This window comes from Sinohyriopsis cumingii, chromosome 18 (genome assembly GCF_028554795.1).
Source record: "Sinohyriopsis cumingii isolate HCF-2022 chromosome 18, ASM2855479v2, whole genome shotgun sequence".
Taxonomy (NCBI): domain Eukaryota; kingdom Metazoa; phylum Mollusca; class Bivalvia; order Unionida; family Unionidae; genus Sinohyriopsis; species Sinohyriopsis cumingii.
The window spans coordinates 89,987,055-90,009,328 of NC_142978.1; the positions used below are offsets into that span (position 1 = coordinate 89,987,055).

A 22,274-nucleotide genomic window follows, 5' to 3' on the forward strand; every position below is an offset into this window, starting at 1 on the left:
AAAATGAGGTATTTTATTCAAATAGCAAAAATGATGAAAACAAAGGGACAGATATCATACAAAATATCTTTACAATCCCCAAAACACTGGGTATTACAAAACCCCAAATTAGCCAACGGCTAAAAGATTACATGTATAGAGTTACACTCTCTGTCACCAGCACACTTAGCTACGTCACACTGGTCAATCAAGCAATCAGTATTCCAGGTTGTCACCGACCACCATTAATTTCCTTGGACAATAAAGCCCACCACCTGCTACTCGACCAGCAATACTGTTCACGGCTGCTATGGTTCAGCTTTACAGCTGCTATGGTCAACTTCTATGGTTGGCTGTACAGCTGGTACCACGTCGACTTCAATCAGCTGAAATTACGTCTAAAACCGTGTACGATGCATGACAGGGCATATATGATAAAAATGATGTTATGTACGGTAACCTATACAGATTACATTATCGGCACAATACAGTGTTCCCCCCTCAGTAACGGCCCACCTGACCAGCGGTCACACATTCTTTACGACCAGAATCTCTTGGCAAATACGAGTTTGTGTTCAAACGTACCCTCAAGAAAGGCTAACGCAACCAGCGGCCACCCTATTATTGCACAATTGTAAAAATTACCCCACACAAGCAGCAACATTTTATTATAAATTTGTCAACAACCGATGTTTAATTACGGTAAGGTAATTAATCCTATTATTTCCTGATGTATGTTTGCGGACGTCAGGTTTTCGTTACTGAAAGAAGTGTGGCCAAAGTACATGTACCACTGATATTATTATTATATCATGAACGCCGACGGTTGCAGGCAATGGGGTCAGCAGTGTTTTGATAAAGCTTTTGGATTCACACAACGGATTTTTATTTTTAAACTGACGATTACAACCGGACGTTTATAATTGTCAAGAACATAACAGGGCCAGATAGAAATGGGGTCAGCAGTGTTTTGATAAGAGCTTTGGGCTTCACACAGCGGATTTATATTTTTTTGATCTACGATTACGACCTACGTAATTGTCAAGATCATGAGCTGGTCAGAGAGGTTAAAAATAGAGTTTGTGGGGTTAACACGACATACATACAGAGACGGAGAACAATTAACACTAAACAACATTGGAGACCAGACAAAGACCGAAAAATCACGTGCCAGTTCATATCACTTCCTGTATAATAAGGCGTTTCGTTTACAAATGGTCTCACTGGATAGTTTCGTATTTTGACACCCCCCTAATTTTTAAGTTAGAAGGCATGAACCTAATTATCACAAGCCTAGCATTTATAAATTCACACATAAGCTAAATCTATAATGTGGTTCAGATTTACTTTGAGTTAGGCTTGGAAATAGGTTGGCTTGTTGGTGACTGCCTGTCGCAGTTAGATTTGCATTGGAGATCAAATGCGTAACGTGGGCTGCAAATGAGCTGTCGACTTGGCTTACGTATTTATGTGTGTCTGCTACAGAGGTAAATATCTAAAAATCTAGATGGTTGAGGGGTGATGGAAAGTTTGCTAATTTGTTATAGTACTAGTGAACTTTATTCATGCATAAGGCACATACTGATTCTTTTAGCTGCCTTGTCACAGAAAAATATTCAAAATAGCAATTTCTTGTCAAAAATGAATGTAAAATTTAGGGGTTGGTGGCAGTGTTGGTTCAGTATAAAAACCACCAGTTGCATCAGGAATTAACCTGATTACTGCAGTCAAAATCTCACATGTATGCTTTCTACAAAAATCATTAGTTTGTTTTTATTTGTATCTTCAGTGTAAAATTATTCTCATTTTTCTGTAATTGGTCATCGTCGGATGAAAATTCACCAGATAAACTGTCCAGTGAGACCTTAAGAACCGGTGTCATTTTTTCAGTCTTGTCAAATGTGATTCACTGCGCCATAAATCATATCCTTATTACCTCCATATCTTGAATCTGACATAGTTAGGTATTCCAAACATACACTTCCTATAGATTTGATTGCACTTAATCATAGTAGAAGAAGGGACTTAACTCAACAGTTTTAATGCTACCAGGTATTGCTCCTGATCCATTCTCCTGATGAACAACAAAAGCCTTATAAGTTTCAAGCAAGGTGGTTTAATTGAAGTATATCACATAATTATTCAGTTTATCAACATTTTCAGTATAAACTTAGTATATTTTCCTAATTTTATGATGATTGCCTTAATTTAATGCTCTTACATCCATATCTACTCATGATGTAATGTTTCAATACATATATTTCATCTTATTTACAGAAATTTAAGTTATAATGACCTGTATATAAGAAGTTCAGGGTTTTATTTTCTTGTAGGCCTCAAGGTGTATGGGAGCACACCTGCCGAAGTGATATTGCTAACAGCAGGACAACATCAACAATTTATTGGGAGTCAGACATGCCAATTGTTGTGGAGCTTTCACAGGAACAAATATATCTGCACCAGTTTCATTGAAGTTTTTGGTGAGTTATATTAAATGGATGTCCCTTTTTTACATTGTATTTTTTCTCCTCCCCTTTTTTACTTTGCATGATTTTATATTTGCTTTAGATTCAGTTCTATGCAGGTGACAATCACTAGCAAAACACACTTCTAAATAGCAGCAACTTCAACAACATTATGTGCCGGCCAGTATGAAAATGATTTAGAGGTGTCCTTCTTAGAGTTCTTAAAATACATTATCCATGCATATTGTTTTATCAACAGATGGGATCAATATGGGTATAGAATTTCATTGTTTAAGTTTCCCAACTGATGTGGTTCAGTTTACAAAGATTGGTCCATACATTTGATGTTACCTGATGAGTTGCCTCCCTTAAGTCTACCTTGGATTTCTCTATTCTAGAATAGATTTGACCTTCTTCATGAAATCAGTGAGAGAGTTCTGGTCAGTTTATATATGCCGTGCATCTTTATTATTCTTTCAAGTACTTGGCATGTACATTCTGCAGCCATTGTACAAGAAATTCAGCTTGGCTTCTTTTACATCTTTTATTCACTACTATTTCAGATTGCATGAAGAGTTGTATTATTTGTGCTCTCAGATATCTCTGATATCACCAGGCACTAACAAGACAGGGTGTATTAGCTATGAAAAATGATGAAACTGACATATTATAAAGAAATTGTATGTTTCAGAGGTGAAAGTAATACATGAAGTATGAAGCTGTCTCATAGCTGTTGCTCTGTTTGATAGCTTTTGGTCATCGATAAATTCAATAAACCATAGGAAACAAACAATTTTGAATTTCAAACTTCTGAAGGTTGCGTTTTATTTAGAATTGGTCAAAGTTTTGAAAATAAGAAGATTTTCCCTTAATCAGACTGCTATTTGAATTCTTAAGGTCTCACTGGATAGTTTCGTATTTTGACACCCCCCTAATTTTTAAGTAGAAGGCATGAACCTAATTATTACAAGCCTAGCATTTATAAATTCACACATAAGCTAAATCTATAATGTGGTTCAGATTTACTTTGAGTTAGGCTTGGAAATAGGTTGGCTTGTTGGTGACTGCCTGTCACAGTTAGATTTGCATTGGAGATCAAATGCGTAACGTGGGCTGCAAATGAGCTGTCGACTTGGCTTACGTATTTATGTGTGTCTGCTACAGAGGTAAATATCTAAAAATCTAGATGGTTGAGGGGTGATGGAAAGTTTGCTAATTTGTTATAGTACTAGTGAACTTTATTCATGCATAAGGCACATACTGATTCTTTTAGCTGCCTTGTCACAGAAAAATATTCAAAATAGCTATTTCTTGTCAAAAATGAATGTAAAATTTAGGGGTTGGTGGCAGTGTTGGTTCAGTATAAAAACCACCAGTTGCATCAGGAATTAACCTGATTACTGCAGTCAAAATCTCACATGTATGCTTTCTACAAAAATCATTAGTTTGTTTTTATTTGCATCTTCAGTGTAAAATTATTCTCATTTTTCTGTAATTGGTCATCATCGGATGAAAATTCACCAGATAAACTGTCCAGTGAGACCAATGTTTCGTCTGCAAAATTAAATTGCAGTATTGTACGATTGGCCACATATGAATAAATCATTACAAAACTTTGACATGTCATCACATAAATGAAGAAATAATACTTTCGAAGAAAAATAAAAGTTATTCGAGCTGACAACAACGGGGAGAGTTCACATGCCGAAAAATGTACTGTATGTTGGGAAGAACTTAAAAAAAATAAGAACATTCTGTAGCAGTGAGAAAATGGAGTAAATGGGAAGATAATTATTTTAAATACGAAATAACGTATGTACCAAGACTCAAATAACATTTTTGAATGGTTTTGTAATGGGCATGCCAACAATACCTCATTTACATTTCACGCCTAAGAATACGAACTATTAATTTATGTTACCTTGAAATAAATCTGTTTTTAAGACAAGAACATTTTAATAATTAATGCTACTTTTAAATGAAGATATTAACTGCTTTAAGTTATATGTAGTTTTCCTACTATATACACATATACATACACATCTCTCAAATATAGTCCCCCTCTGGAATGGCCACCCATCATATAAGACCACTTTTCCGGTGCAGATGGGGTGCCCGTATATGAGAAGGGACCACTGTAATTAGAAAGCAAGAAACAGGTTCAGAAGTTAACATACCTGTGTCCAGTAAGGATCCTATGTTACTAAACGTTTCTTAAAAATGCAATGTAATATAAATCTCTTGCTAAGTCACAAACAAGAATGGAAAATATTTGCATTATACTTTGTAAGCCGAAGCTACATAGAAAAATTACAAAAATAAACCTAGTAGTACAATAGTTATAACTTACAATATACATACAAAATAAATAACAAACATTCATCTACAGCTGAAGATGTGCAAGTCCTTAAGTAGACCGCTCACTGACAAGATATTCCGTAATGTAAAGATTTAGTCTTACGGTGAGGCATTTATACACAGACTATGTAACCATACATCGTCTGTGTGCTGGAATTATTCAGTTTTTCCAATTGAAAGCACTTCACACATGCGGCATAGGATGAACTGAACTCACTGTTTCGAAATATTGTACAATGTACATAAATCACCTTCTGGCATCGTTGTACAAAAGAAAAAACGAAATCCAAGTACCTGTATTTAATAAATAAAAGGATTTATACAATTCCTTGACACTCCCATTGGATGATTAAGTTGGGTGGGTTCTGTTGCATGTGTGGATGTAATGTGAATTTATCGTGTGGGAGGTATTGCAACAGAGATCGAGTTGGAAAATATTGTGACATAGAGCCATAGGGTGTATATAAGGACAAAGAAGTGGACAATTAATTCATTCCTATTTCCTATGTTCTTGTTTTAAAATCGGTCTGCCGATGTATTTAATGTTGTGTTGAATTATAATTTGAGGGGTCTCATTTTGTTTGGATTATTCTCATCACCACATTCAGGACCTAGAGTTTGTTTGAAACACTATCCTTTCTTTTGGATTTAAGAACTTTTTAGGATTATTTGGGTTTTATTCACAATACTAAAAGTTCCTCTTAAATTTTCATTTTTAAACTTAGAGAATTAAATTATTTGTGAAATTTTACAAAACTTGTTGGTTTGCTTATATTTGTTACTTAGTTTTAGACAGTCATACCAACATGTACACCTTCTCTCAGTATATAGATTTGGATCCTCCTCTGGATATTTTTGACATCTGCAAGTGTGTTTGTTCTGTCATTGACTATTTGAAATCATAATGTGGGGAAAAATATGAAGTCCTTCAATTGTAATTATCAAAAAGACGCTATTGAATTTAATGCTTATTTCATTTTGAGTGCAGTAAGGAGGATGTAATTGCACTTGGAATATAGTCGAAATTACAGTACGATTTTGAAATGTGTAATCAAGCTTGAGAACTCATGACATGGCTCGTGTAATTTGGATTTGCAGAACTAAGAAAGTACATTTTGAGGAAATTCAGGATGTAAAACTGTAAGTATATTTTTTGCCGTTCTTATTACCAGCTCAGGAAGACTAAGTTTATGCATTGTCTACTGCATGTTATTTGTAAGGACCTTGTCTGGCATCTACTTTATAGCTAGCCAAAATCCAAAACATTGTATCCAAAATGTTAATGCAGAATGTGCCAGAGGAGCTGGTATGTGGCAGTCCACGAAACATCTGCTTTACTTCATTCAGAAACAAATTTCATCAACCAAAACGTAAAGCACCTACTACGCGAGTGTACATGATTTGTTTACAAATCAAAAGTGCTGGCATCTGCATCCATTGTTTGTTTACAATATAATGTAGTTCCTTTATGCACATGAATGCAATATGAAGGTGTGCAATGTTGTAAAATACTGAACGATTCTGACAATGTAAAGTTGACGGATAAAAAATTGAGCATATAATAATATAAGTTATTCATAATTTATTAAAATCACAGTTACTTTCATGTATTTTATAATTTATTTTCATTTATAGGTGCCTTTGATTTTTAGGGGTTTTATTATTAAGATATAATACACAATCAGTTGTAACTCTTTAAATTAGGTGTGTGTTTATATATATATATATATATATATATATATATATATATATATATATATATATATATATATATATATATATATATATATATATATATATATATATATATGGAATGAATCTAGATTACTTACATGTACTTAATTGAGTGAGCTGACAGCATTTTCCATCAAAGTAATGCTTTTCACACATTGTAGCATCTTTCTGCAGGATGTTAAAACACTTACATTACACACTTCAGCTCAGAGTGCAACAAGTCTGGCAAAAAAAAACCCAACTAAATGATAAGAAAGAGTCTTCAATACTAACAGTCATTAACCTTATTGGAGGCTGAATCTTTCAGAGCTTTTTTCCATTAGTGTTATGTGGAATTTTGATGTCTTACCTGTGAACAACATTGATGTTTGTGAGTTCTTTTTATGTAGGCAAGACAGGTAATCCTTGCCTGTCAGGTTACAAACCTGAGTCATTTGTATTTTACCAAAGTTTCCATAGGACAGCAGCTGATGAAGATGAATCATGAGTTCAAAACTTTTACAAACTTTGAACTAAAACAGAATCTTAGCAACCAGCACATGCACCCCCACCCCCCATTCGTATATGTAAAATAGGCTTGATAAGAGACAACCATTGGAAGCAGGAACTTGCACACACAGACACACATACACATTTTTGCAGATGTAAAATTAGGTCTGATGTTCCCTCTGGCATGTCATAAGAGACAACTAATGGAGGCAGGAACTTACAGATATACAGCTTCATGAATGTAAAATAGGCCTGATGTGCCATAAGAGGCAACAAATGGAGGTGAAAACCAGTGTGGTTCATTGGTTTGTAAAAGTGTAATGATTATTAATATGTATCAGGATTGCGATATTTTGGGATGATATACTGTGTTGATAATCTGTCCACATGGGTGACAATGCATTGATTCAGTAGTACTTGAAGTTGAAGGGGATGTATCACAGTATACATGAGTCTTATAATACGTTGATTTAATAGTACTTGAATGGGATGTCTCATGAGTGTGACAGTATATTTATTCAGTAGTACTTGGTGGTAGTGCATCACAGCATACATGTGTATGACAATACATTGATTTAATAGTACTCGGAGGTAGTGTATCACAGTATACATGAGTGTTACAATACATTGATTTAATAGTACTTGAAGGCAGTGTTTCCCTTTACCCTCATTTGTGCTTCAGAGACCCCCAAAATTTTTATTTGACCCCCAGTTCTTATACCAAAGTTTGGTTTTTATTTAGGCTGACCCCCAGTTTTGACACCAAGGAGAGTTTTGACTCTCAGTCTTGCACCCCTAGGGGATACACTGCTTGAAGGAGATGCATCACAGTATACCTGAGGTTACAATATATTAATTTAGTAGTACTTGAAGGGGATGTATTACATCATACATGGGTGACTATTCATTGATTTAGTAGTACTTGAATGGGATGTACCACAGTATACATGTTTGTGAATATATAGTGATTTAGTAGTACTCTAAAGGGATTCATTACAGTATACATGAGATGACAATACATTGATTTAGTAGTACTCAAAGGTAATGTATCGCAGTATACATTAGTGTAACAATACATTGATTTAATACAATACCGGAGAGGGATGTATCATAGTATACACAAGTGTAACAATACATTAATTTAGTAATATCTGAAGGTGAAGTAACACAGCAAACATTAATGACAATACAATAATTTAATAGTACTTGAAGGGGATGTATCATAGTATACATGAGTGTGACAATACATTGATTTAGTAATACTTGATGGGGATATATCGCAGTATACATGAGTGTGACAATACATTGATTTAGTAGTACTTGAAGGGGATGTATCACAGTATACGTGAGTGACAATTGATTCATTAGTACATGTGCTTGAAGGGGATGCATACATGAGTGTGACATTACATAATTGTAGTAGTACCTGACATAGCTGTAATACAATATACATGCAGTAAAGTTGAGAAAAATAAGAAAATTAAAAATATTTATGTCTTTGAATAAAGTATTAAAATGTTTAAAGCTGTTCTTTAGTCTGCTATTGTTCATCTGTTAGGCATTATTTATGAGACTGGTTTCCCACCTCACCAAAAGAACCAGTCAATATGCAGCAAAACAGGTAGTTTTTAGCTGGATATGATGATGTGGAATGATAAATGAATTGTGTATTAAACATTTCTGCTCATGTATGAAAGAAATTTTTGTGTTTTGTGTATATCTATATTGTGTGCTTGACTTTTGTCCATGATTGTAAGGGTCAATTTGTAAACAACATATTAGATGTTTAATTTTTGTCTGTCATTGTAGATTATTACTTGTAGATAAAATATGTTTAAATGGATTTCAGTACAGGGCATTTGTTTTTCACTCGGTCATTCCTGATATGCCTGATATTTGGAGTTTTCTTTACTAAAATTTGAAGCGGTAAACCTAACATTGTGTATAGCTTCATATGTTCTGGAACTTTTGACCCTAAACCATTGTCATATTATTGTGTATTAGGTTTTTTTAATATATCCTAGACCAATCTGGTGGCCTATTAGTTTGAGCATCTGCCTCAGATGTGGGAGGTCACAGGTTTGAAACCCATGCAGAGTCATACCAAAGACTTATAAAAAGGGTACTAACAGCTGCCTCACTTGGCACTCAGCATTAAGAGTTAGTGTTAGGATTGGTTGGCCTGGTATCAGGATAATGTGACTGGGTGGGACAGCATGCTACATGTCTGTGGCTTAATGCCCCAGTGCTAGTCATCACTATAATCTGTCTTATTGCAGACATCGTAGCAATATGACTGATATTTTTTATAAAGTTACGTTAAAAATCCAACACACACACATACACACACACACATACATTAATTCCTATCTTTTCCATAAGTTTTGTTCAGATTTAGCTTGACAGGAATCTTTTATTTGAATTAAAGAGTGCTCATTAATATGTTTGGACTAATTCTCTATTTTGGGATTATTGTGAATTTATTTAGCTATATTTTTTGGATTATATCATTGTGATACATCAACATATTTAGCACATCAAAACTATTCCAGGCTATTGTCTGTGACTCATTAGACCAGAGTATATTGTGTCTAATAACAACTACAGATGTGTCTGGTAAGACCAGAGTATATAGTCTATAATAATGATAATAAACTGAACACAGTACAAAGTAACTGAAAATATGCTTGATTCAAAGATACTTTAGGTTCAACGATACACAGTACACATACAAACATTTACACACATGTAAATATTATATAACTTTCATTTGCATTTTTTATACCTTTTTCAAAGTTAAGCATCTTGACCTTTTATCTTTTACTGCATGTTTATATCTACACCGTACTTTGGAAGGATTTATCTTTCTAAGTTATCTTTTTTATTTCTTCTTTACATTATTATAACTTAGCTTTTAATCTGCACCATATGGCCAGTGTTGTGTTGATGTGCTATTAAATGGCTGTTGAATGGCTATTGAAGATCAAGAACTGGATATTACTGAATAATTATTGTACCTATTATTGTTATACCTTGAATATTAATATTGTATGTGTTGGTGTACTCAACAAGCAAATATTAAAAGTTGTCATCTTAAATTCTACAGAGACTAAACATCAGTACACTTTAAATAAATGTAACGATGGCTTAACCGATTAAAAATGCAGAAGATTGCACAACACACTGTTGTACTGTACATATTCTAAATGGAGATAATCATGGCACCAATGAATCATATGAATCTAAAAATTCAAATACATTTCTGGAAAATTCCTACTTTTTTGTTTTCCTCTTAAAGCTTAGATGCTCATTTTCTTCTCTCTCTTTTGGTATATAAGTTATTTGGAAAACTTCAGAAAGTAATTTGTATCCACATGCCTTGGTATCCTCCATTTGTCTTACTAGTACCATATCTCTTCCAGGACAGTACTGCTTATATCCTTCATTTGTCTGTGGGGTCGTTCACATATGACATTACACAGTGTCGGGGGAGGGGTCAAAATTTTGTGGCAAAGTGTGATGAGGGGGCAGGGGGTGTTGAAGAAATGTGACGTCACAGTAAATATGAGTGTAGAACACTTCTTTAAAAAATAATATTAGAACAAAAATGATTTTGTGACTTGCATCCTCAGTCCATTTTTATCCGCAATAGATAACAACTCTCTTGTTGATGACTTATATAAATATTGTTATCTCAGATGAAATATTGGGTAATTGTTATAACCTTTAACTGGTTTAAACTGTTGTTGTTTTTAATTATGTTATTCTTTTTTAATATAATGTAATACACACTTTAAAAACAAAATGTAGACTAAATAAACTGCAGGACTACTGGTGATTAAACTTAGATTTTAGAAAAGTAAAACAATAGGCTAACAAATTATCACCATGACAACAGTCTGAGATCAAAGACACACGAGCTTAGTAAGTTGAAAGATGGTATTTGGTCCGCAGTGAACATTTAATCTTTTAATATTTTGTATGTAAAAAAAAAACATATAATTAGTTGAGTAGCGCCAAGGTTGTTCCCTGTGTCACACTGGGATGTCGTACATGAAAGAAAATAAATATATCAAATGTTAACTTTTTTCTTTCTTTTTATTGAAAACAAACGGTCCTTCTAGTACAAAGAGTCTTTGAAGCTTGATGACATTTTTAAAAAAGCATTCTATTAAAGACAGGATGAGGGGAGAGAAGAACTTTGAGAATTGAGCAAGCATCTGGCACTAGTAGAATTTACGTTATTGAAACCATATGTAGTTTTAATTTTCATGACTTTTTGGCAGTCCATAGCAATGGATAAAAATTAATTATATCAGTCTTTATTTAATGCTTATGTGCTAGCATATCGTGCAAACACCAAAAGGATGTGCCAAGATGAACTTATTATAAAGTGGAATAGTATCAAGAATGACACATATTTGGCTGAAAAAGTTAGCCACATGTTGTAAGAGCTCACGGCGATCTCCGTTATGGAAAAAGGATCACTTCTTAACTTTTGGACAAAACAAGTACCATGAGTTTCAAAAAAAGTTTCAACTCAGGATAATTTGGAGTCCAACGAACTACTGACATGTCTTGAATTATAACTACATATCAGAATGTTTCAATCATGGCCATCCTATCCAGTAGGCACTGGGCAAAGAGCCTACAAAGGTACCATGTTTCTGAAGTGTATACACAGAGAGGCAGAGTCAGGTCAGTGTCAATCATTGTATTAAAGAAGTGCCCAGGGCCAACAAGGACCTTCATCTGGCCCAAATTTAGGCAGGGTTGAATTTACTGATGCAACATTTCTTTCCATTGCAGTGAAGAACAATGAAACTGTACAAAACCGTGTTATAGATAATTACAGATAGAACACTACTAAAATGTAACATTGACTAATTATAGATAATTACAGATAGAACACTACTAAAATGTAACATTGACTAATTAGGAAAGTTAAGTATTTGATGCTTCCTGAAGAACAATCAACATTTGTTTCAGAAAGCAACATTCACCATTTCCCTTAAATACAGATTTTAACTTTTTGTCTCCGTCCGGAACTTGTCCCAGGTAGCAACATTTACCATTTCCATTAAATACAGATCTGTAACTTCTTGTCTCAGTCTGGAACTTGTCCCAGGTAGCATCATTTACGATCTCCCTTAAATACAGATCTATAACTTCTTGTCTTGGAACTTGTCCTAGGTAGCATCATTTACCATTTCCATTAAATACAGCTGTATAACTTCTTGTCTTAGTCTGGAACTTGTCCCAGGTAGCATCATTTACTATTTCCATTAAATACAGATCTGTAACTTCTTGCATCAGTCTGGAACTTGTCCCAGGTAGCGTCATTTACCATTTCCCTTAAATACAGATTTGTAACATCTTGTCTCCGTCCGGAACTTGTCCCAGGTAGCATCATTTACCATTTCCCTTAAATACAGATTTGTAACTTCTTGTCTCAGTCTGGAACTTGTGCCAGGTAGCATCATTTACCATCTCCCTTAAATACAGCTGTATAACTTCTTGTCTCAGTCTGGAACTTGTCCCAGGTAGCATCATTTACCATTTCTCCCATAGACCTTGATCTGTAACTTGTTATCCAAGAGAACAACACAATTTTCCATTTCTCTTTAGATTCAGGTCTGTAACATGTTTTCTCAGATCTCTACATTTACCATAACCCTTTAGATGCAGGTCTGGAATTTGCCCCAGGTCTCATTGACCATAACCTGTTAGATCCAGATCTGGAATTTGTCCCAGATCTCAATATTTACCATAACCCTTTAGATCCAGGTCTGGAATTTGTGTGTGTGTGTGATTTTGATTTTTAACGTAGCTTTAAAAAAATTTCTGTCATATCGTTATGATGTCTCCAGTGTGTCTGTTTATAGTGATGTCTAGCACTGGGGCATCATGCTGCAGACATGTAGCATGATGTTCCACCTAGTCACATTATCCTGACACCAGGCTGACTAGTCCTAACACTGACCTCTTAATGCTGAGTGCCAAGCGAGGCAGCTGTTAGTACCATTTTTGTAAGTCTTTAGTATGACTCTGCTGGGGATCGAACCCACGATCTACTGCATCCAAGGCAGATGCTCAAATCACAAAAGCCACTGGAGCTGGAATTTGTCCCAGATCTCATCTTTTACCATAACCCTTTAGATCCAGGTCTGGAATTTGTCCCAGATCTCAACATTTACCATAACCCTTTAGATCCAGGTTTGCATCTAGTTATCTCAGATAGCAACAACATTTACCATTTCCTCAGATTTTGGTCTGTAATTTGCTATGATCTTATTTTTCATACATGGCCAAAATTTTTAACAGTAATTTTAAAATTTTTTTTTATTAAAATGTAGTACTGTAGAAAATGATACATTTTTCCTATAATTAATTTTATATACTGAAATAAGAGCAATAAGAACTAAAACAATATTATACAGGTATTATGTTACATGTCTAGCTTGTCTGTCCCGCTGCGTTATCTACTGCATCTGACCTGTTAGGTCCCGTCTATTGTCTGACTTAAGGGTGAGGGGAGACCAGTGGTATCTAATTAGAAACACTAAGTCATTTTGCAAACTAAGGTTTGTATCTAAATAACAGACTCTAAAGTTCTGTCCACCTCTCTAATTTCTATTTCTCACTCCATTATATCTATTAATTATTCTATCTCTGTTTCTTTTTCTGACTGTAACTTTAAGTCCTTTTATGAAGTTTCTGTGTTAAGTCCACATTTTGTATCTCAGACTTATAACTTGTTCTCTTCTCTTCTTTTTTTCTTCCTCTTCTTCCTTTCTCTTGTATCTCTCTCTATATACTATATCATAATCCCACCCCACCCATTTCCTTACTTACAGAATATAATTGATTACTAAATGAAGAGTTACAGCCCCTGAATCCCACCAGATCGTGCCATATTAGTTATTAGTATCTGATATTGGTGCTGTTATTCTGTTTTTTCCTGCCCATTCAAACTTGTATATTTTACTCCCCCCAACACACACACACTAAAAGTCTCATTGGTCATACATGTACAATTTTGCTCTTGTTTTACCAATTTTTCAAACTATATTCTCCCTCTCATATAAATGGACATTATGTGTTTCAGTAACATTTGAGGAGTAATTATGAAACCTGTTTCTAAAGGGAAACATTAATTTTGTTGCAGTCAGGAAAAACATTCTGTTATTATTCATCAGGAATAAATTGATTTGTTTGGGGTGATGCAACAAATGTATTACAGTGGAATGAATTACAGAAACATACAGCATGGGATGGGTTGGATTGACATATTCCAGTACTGGTAGCTGTAGAAGACAAATTTTCCTATAAAATCTCGATGACAAAATTGGTAGCATACTGGCTAAATGACAGGAAATTGAGTGAACTAGAAATTGATCTTCCAGAATATTTTGAAACATTTTAAGCTAGTAATTTACATAAATTCCAAGGAAATTCATTTGTAAATTGGCACACTCTAGTAGAGGAAGTAATTCTGCAGCAATTTGTGGTATGCATCCTTTCCATTTTGTCTTTCTTGACCTGACATTGGTATTGAGCCTTAATACGAGTTCCTGTCAGTCTGTCCAGATCTGATATTGGAATCTTTACAGCTTGCCATCAGGTTTAACTGAATTTTAATTTCAGATTTCTTTATTTGCAGATGACCATAAGGCTTACTGGTAGGTGACAGCAAGTTTAGATTTCTTACCACTGTATGACCACACATTGGATTTAATGAGAGCAGAATTAATTATGAGAATGAAAGCAAGCACCAAACGTTGTTTAATGTATGCTTTGTTTTCTGGAATTGTTGTGATTCTTATTCTGTATCATATTGTGCCATGTGACTTGACACCTCGAGCAATTATGGTCCCACGGGATGCCCAAAAATATATATTTGATCGGACAAGTAGACAGATACCGTATGACAGGAATATGCCAATAATTTTCATTGGTGGTATGCCACGGAGTGGTACCACATTAATGCGCGCAGTGTTAGATGCTCATCCTGATATAAGATGTGGTGAGGAAACGCTTGTAATTCCAAGACTTTTGGGAATGCGTGCAAACTGGGAAATATCCCAGCTTGAAAAAAAAAGACTTAGTGAAGCTGGAATCACAAGTGATGTTCTGGATTCAGCAATGGCTTCATTCATACTTGAGATTGTTGCAAAACACGGTGAAGCTGCACCACATTTGTGTAACAAAGATCCATTTACATTGAAATCCAGCGTTTATTTAAATCAGCTTTTTCCAAATGCAAAGTTCTTATTAATGATTCGAGATGGACGAGCTACAGTAAATTCTATAATTTCACGGCAAGTGACGATTACTGGATTTGACTTGAAGAGTTTTCGGAACCGTATGACACGGTGGAATTCAGCAATGGAGATGATGTTTTCCCAGTGTTTACATGTTGGGCCAGACAGTTGTATGCCTGTCTATTATGAACAGCTTGTTCTTCAGCCAGAATTGTGGCTGCGGAGAATCCTGACATTTCTGGACATTCCATGGAACAGTTCAGTTCTTCATCATGAAGACTTCATAGAAAAACCTGGAGGCATTGCTTTATCAAAGTAGGTTTAAGTCATAAATGTATTTTTTTATAACTATTGATCTATGTATGAACTTCTTAAAACTTGCTCATGTATATGTACTTTTCTTTGTCTCACCTGTGAAAGCAGGTGATAGATTGCAATTAGCACCACACATTGTATAGTTTTCTTAAACAGTATTTTTTGTTTGGTGCTTTTCTTTGCTAAACTTTGCCTAAATAGGCAGGAAAATTTGTTTATCTGAACTGTGTTTAGCAGCAAAAAAGGTTCCTTCAGGATGGTGAGTTGAATAATTAGTACATCTGGTCAAAGGTTTCTCTAGGTGCCCAAATGGTCTAAGGCACTTTTCTTTACAGAACATTGAAAACTCACTTCTGTCCAAATGGGTTTGAGTCTCAAGTGGGCATGCACAAAAGCTTGCCAGTTGTTTCCAATGGTTCGATGTTTCTTCCTGGGGTTTTCCCAGGTTCTTCCTTCACTAGATGTACTGGCTGCCATGTGTAGGCTGTAATGTGTTGAAAATTGGTGTTAAACCCACAACAACCTCTGACCAAAGACTGTGTCAGTTTTATAAGTTACTGATAATTTGTTTGCCCAACTCGAACTTGTAATTTCCGTATCAGTTGCATGATCAGGTATTGTTGATTAAGGTCTGACTTATGATATCCTTTAACGAGAAGGTGAATATTGTTGTTAACAAAAAATGTCTACTCTCTTCCAAAAAAATGTTCTGTACTAATATGTCTCTCTCTCTCTCTCTCTCTCTCTCTCTCTCTCTCTCTCTCTCTCTCTCTCTCTCAAACTGACCCATGGGAAATGTAAGTACAGGTACTATATGTAAAAGTTAAGTCCACCAGCTCCTGTTTAATGGACATGTATGTATAGCCACAGTAAGTAAAAGGTAAATCCTCCAACAGATGGAGATTGTTAGTACAGAAACGGTATGTAAAAGGGGACTCAACTGAACCATGGTTGATGTAGATACAGGCACAGTAAAAAAAAACATGTCCAATGGGAAATGTAGGTACAGAAACAGTATGTAAAAGATAAGTTCTATGACTCTGGTTAATGTAGATGCACAGTATTTAAAGGAATAAATCCTCCAACTTATGGGTTATGTAGGTATGATAACAGTATTAAAAGGTAAGTCTTCCGACCCACGGTTGATGTAGATATGGGCACAGCATGTAAAAGGTAAGTCTTCCGACCCACGGTTGATGTAGGTATGTGTACAGTATGTAAAAGGTAAGTCTTCCGACCCACGGTTGATGTAGATATAGGCACAGTATGTAAAAGGTAACTCTTCCGACCCATGGTTGGTGTAGGTATGGCACAGTATGTAAAAGATAAGTCCTCCGGCCCATGGTTGATTGAGGTACGGGCACAGTATGTAAAAGGTAAGTCATGTGACCCATGGTTGATGTAGGCACAGGCACAGTATGTAAAAGTCCTCTCACAGATGTTTATTACACACACAATTTTTGTAGTATACATCTTCAGCTAGTATCCTACATAAGTTTCTTTTAATACTAAATTCTAGAGTAACACGAAGCAAATTTCACATTCTTGTTACATGTCATTCAGCTGGCATCATACATTCCATATATTTGAAACAGCATTCATGATAGATCTTGTGATTATTTTCCAGAACAGAGAAGTCAACAGACCAAATTATTAAACCAGTCAATTTGGAGGCATTAAGCAAGTGGGTTGGAAAGATTCCAGACGATGTAGTAAAAGACATGGCATCCATTGCACCAATGCTGAAGACTCTTGGTTATGATCCAGAAGCCAACCCACCTGATTATGGAAAACCCGATCCTCGAGTTGCAAACAATACGCTACACGTACAACAAAATTTAGACTACTGGAAACAAAGAGAAGGCGAGATATTAAAATCAAATGGTAGTAAAGACGATTGAAGGATGGTTATTATGAAATGATATGATACTAAAGATGGCATTCATTGAATTCTTTAGTCAGACCTATTTTAAGCATTCGCTTTTAAGAAGCTAAAGTATGTCATCATGAGACAGGTACAATGTAACTGCTTGATAGAGGATTAAATTTTCTTCAGTAATTTTGTGTAAGAGACTTAAGAATATGACTGTTAAGAGCATGTGATTGTTGAATATAGGTGACCTTTAGCCAGGATTTGATTATATGGTTATGCTATATATATAATTACATAGCATAACTTTGTATATACAGTAATACCTCGAACATTCGCGAGGTTAGGTTCCAGAACCAGTCGCAGATCAGGAGGAATCGCGAATGTTTGGTACGAGTCACTAAAAATGCTAATAAATGCTTATTTCTAGGGTTTAAACCCTAAATATGACCCAAATCATGCTCCCAAAGCACTTTAATTTCATTTCAAAGTTAGCCTAATACATTACCCTTAAAAAGAGAAATAAATGGTTGACGTAAAAATAGAGTACAGTATCGCCTAATGGGTATTTGCCACACTAGCGCATTTACAGTACGGTACATGTATACATGTACTAATATTACCCCTATACTAATTCATTGGCTGCCATTTTCTTTTGCACTCACAGTAAGGTAAAACCAAGTAACGAATGGGACTGTAAACTTAATGACTGATGTTTTCTTTGTCATTGTCAGGAAGGTAAACTAGGTAAACTTCATATGTCACAGAAGTCATATAACGAAGGTACAATTCAATAAAATAAAGAAAACATGTACGTAGAGGGTACCAATGAAAATTTCGCGAATCCGTAAATTCGCGAATCCAGAAACGCGAATGTATGAGGTATTACTGTATAGCTGTACTCAGTTGTTGTATAATTGACTTCATCCTCTGTGCTGGAGGTTGGATCCTGAATTCAGAGGTCATTTGTACTTGTTGAAGATTTGGCAGGTGGGTCTTTATTGTTAGCTCTACCAGGTTACAGATCTGAAAAGCTTTTGCAATTGCCTATTTTCCATTGCCTGTCCTTTAGCTCTGCCAGGTTACAGATGGGGAAAGCTTTTGTAATAGCCTGTTTTCCATCGTCTGTCCCTTAGCTCTGCCAGGTTACAGATGGGGAAAGCTTTTGCAATTGCCTGTTTTCCATCGTCTGTCCCTTAGCTCTACCAGGTTACAGATGGGGAAAGCTTTTGCAATAGCCTGTTTTCCATCATCTGTCCCTTAGCTCTGCCAGGTTACAGATGGGAAAAGCTTTTGCAATTGCCTGTTTTCCATTGTTTGTCCCTTAGTATAAGTTTAATATTGCTACATGCTCTGCTCAGGTCCTCGGATGATTGCCATGAAACTTTACACAAATCTTTTTACAAGGTCCAGCTGGTCCTAAATGAAAATGGTGTAACTTGGACATTAAGTAAGGTCACCACTTGAATATTTCTGGGTTTTTTCTAAAAGATACCATGTCAAGTTAGTCCTAAATACAGTGGTGCCAATCTGTTGTCCAATATGGTTCATGTGGTACCATCTTGAAATTTTTACCACTAATTTTTCAGTAGAAATGGTCATACTGACATGGGGGTTTTCCTTAAATACTTCATATGATATCTAGTTGGTGATATACTAAAATGGTGCCAATCCGAGTTCAGATATGGCTACCAGTGATAGCAGACATCTTGGAAATCTTTTAAATGCTTCTTTTCCTGAATATTGTCTGTTTGGTCCAAAATTAAAATGGACTGCTCTTCCTGAATCAATGGTTACATTGACCTGGGTTTTCACCAGACGACTTCTGTGATATGTAGTTGGTCCTAAATGAGAATGGTGATAATTAGTCCTAGAATAGGGCCACCTTGAAAATGAAGTAAAAAGGAGCCGTGGTGGTTCAGTGGTTAATGTGCCTAACATGTAATCAAATGGATGTAGGTTTGAATACTACTATCAGATCGGCATGTGTTGGCTAATGTACTGCTGATCAGACTTCTAATTTGTCCACTGGGTAGCCATCTTGAAAATGTTTTTATAGCTACATCTCAACAGATGGTCAAATAGATGTGGGTTTCACCTATAGTTATTTCTCTTGAAGAAAGGGTGTTACGGTTATGTTCCACATGTTTCACAGAATTTCAGTTTCTGACTCATGTCATCTGCTTGAGGTTACAGTCTGCACCTACATTGGTATAGAAATTGAAGTACCCTAATTTATCTTTCTGTTGTTGAAATTTGAAGATAATCGGACTTGCTAAACATGTTTAATTTTAACTGAAATATTTGTTACACATTTTTGCTTCAAAAAACTGGTGTTCACTCGGAGTGGATGGTTGTATTGACATGGGGCTTTCACTAAACACTTTAGCATTATGCTGCTGGTTCTCAGTGACAGTGGTGCATGGCATATCAGACTTAACAACAGTGGTCATCTTGAAATTAGGTTATCGTTACTCCTTATGCATGAGTGGTGGAAGTGACATGGTTGTCTGTGAAACACTTTTTGCAGTATTTTGTTAGTTTGGAATGAAAATTTTCATATCTGACCACCTGGGGGCCCCGAGTGGCCGAGTGGTCTAAAGCGCTCTCCATTACAGATCACTGCTATCTCACCTCTGTCTGCGTGGATTCAAATCTCGGATTCAGCCAATGTGGGTATGTGAGAATACTTGCCAGTAGCTTCCCGTGGGTTGGTGGTTCTTTCTGGGGGTTTTCCCGGGTTCTTCCTCCACTATTAATACTGGCCGCCATGTATAGCCTTTCGTGTGCTGAAAAATGGCGTTAAACCCTACAATAACAACAACAAGAAGATCTGACCATATTGGCACTTATGTGGAGCAGTTTTGAAAACTGACTATGGGGTCAATTCAATGGTCATTGCTTACAGTTTTGTACTTAACTGAATATATGTGTACAGTGACTTGTACAAGTGAATTTTTAACAAGACTTTGTATTTAGTTGCAGTCAAGTGAACAATTTGATTGTCAGCATTCTGACATTTATTTTTAAATCAAATGTGTGTGTATTGGTTAGTGAGCATGAAAGCACATAAAAAGTATGAACAAGTTTTATCAGTTCCAGTTTGTGGATATATTTGATGAATAAATGATGCCACTTCAATAACTTCATTTTTTGCCCCCCCCCCCCACTCAGTATTGTGATTTAACCAACATATCATGTGGTTAGATCTTCACATTGTATGAGACAGTTTCATTGATTTATATTAGGTTCAATGTCAAAGGATTTGGCAAGGCACCTACAGATATCTTGTGGATCCATACATGTAAGAAAATATTTTCTATATAAAATTTGGTATGTTAGAGTTCTCAGGAATATCAAAAATTGTTTCAACACTGAGCAGTTAAACAGAATAAAATAACAGAACAAAAACTGAGTTGCCATGAAATCCAGGAAATTGTTTTCAGCTAGTTGAATTGGACTTGTTGAAAATTTGGCTCATAGGTACTTATTGTTTTATTTGTTCCTGAAGATTTACTGTTTGCTTATGATAATAACCAATTAGTCCATAAACCTTGATGTCTTTAGTCCATAAACTGTAATGTCTTTAGTCCATAAACCTTAATGTCTTTAGTCCATAAACCTTAATGTCTTTAGTCCATAAACTTTAATGTATTAGCTTACCAGATCAAAAGATTTTTAGTTGGTAATCTAGACCTCATGCCCATAATACAATAATATATATAAAGACAAAATCACCTGAAGCACACATACAGTATACATATTGTGTTTTTATTATACATTATATGTAGTTTCTTCTCAACACAGCAAATGGTATGAAATGATGTTACTCTGTAAATAACAAAATGATTTTGTGTTTTCATAAAGCAATAAAATGTTTCTGGAGATGGGCTATAATACTGAGGTTTGTCCCAATATTTTTCACTTAGATCTTGATAATAAAAAAATGCATGATAATCATCTTCTACAAATATCAAAATACTGTGAGAAAAAAAAAACACAAATGATACGAAGTAGTAACACTATCGTATCTACCAATCACTATGAAAAGCTTATGACTACATCGGAATCTCGAAGCGCTTTATGAGATAAATAGGTAAACCTATTGAAAGATATTTCTCAACATTTAGTAATGTTTTATAATTTTGATAATACTTTCATTTTGACAACTGTTTGATGTTCCCAGTAGATTTGACTACTACAGTTCTTCACTCTTTAAGAGAATGCTGTTAAACACACTATAGTTTCCAAAATCTTGCAGTATCCATACAAAGATGTTGTTGTTGTTGTTGTTGTAGGGCTTAACGCCATTTTTCAGCACAAGATAGGCTATACATGGCGGCCAGTATTAATGGTGGAGGAAGAACCCGGAAAACCCCCGGAAAGAACCACCGACCCACGAGAAGCTACTGGCAAGCTTTCTCACATAACCACATTAGCCGAATCCGAGACTCGAACCGACGCAGACAGAGGTGAGATGGCAGTGATCCGTAACGGTGAGCGCTTTTGACCACTCGGCCACTCGGGTCCCCCATACAAAGATGAATAAATGTCTAGCATGATGCTCATCTAACACAACCATTAGCATCTAATGATTTATGCATTCTGCTGGGTTTCTGTTCCTGTCCTGATGTAATAATTGACACCAATATTTAACACATCTTGTGTAGTAACACACAACATTAGTCTGCCACATTCTCCAAGTGCTGTGTAATTATTCATGTTGTATTTAGTTCACTATTGCATATCAAGTTTTCAAGATTATAACAAGTAGTAAGTGTAACATACGTACCGTAAGTT

The 22,274-nt window shown here is 35.4% G+C and overlaps 1 protein-coding gene across 1 annotated transcript; it reads left to right on the forward strand.

Annotated features, from left to right (window-relative positions):
* Positions 1-14,694: 14,694 nt before the first annotated feature.
* Positions 14,695-21,706, forward strand: LOC149777418 (protein-tyrosine sulfotransferase-like). Its single transcript, XM_089942041.1, has 2 exons — positions 14,695-15,604; positions 17,232-21,706. Exons 1-2 carry the CDS (start codon positions 14,763-14,765, stop codon positions 17,503-17,505), a joined length of 1,116 nt encoding a protein of 371 aa, XP_089798167.1. The 5' UTR covers positions 14,695-14,762; the 3' UTR covers positions 17,506-21,706.
* The last annotated feature ends 568 nt before the right edge of the window (positions 21,707-22,274 follow it).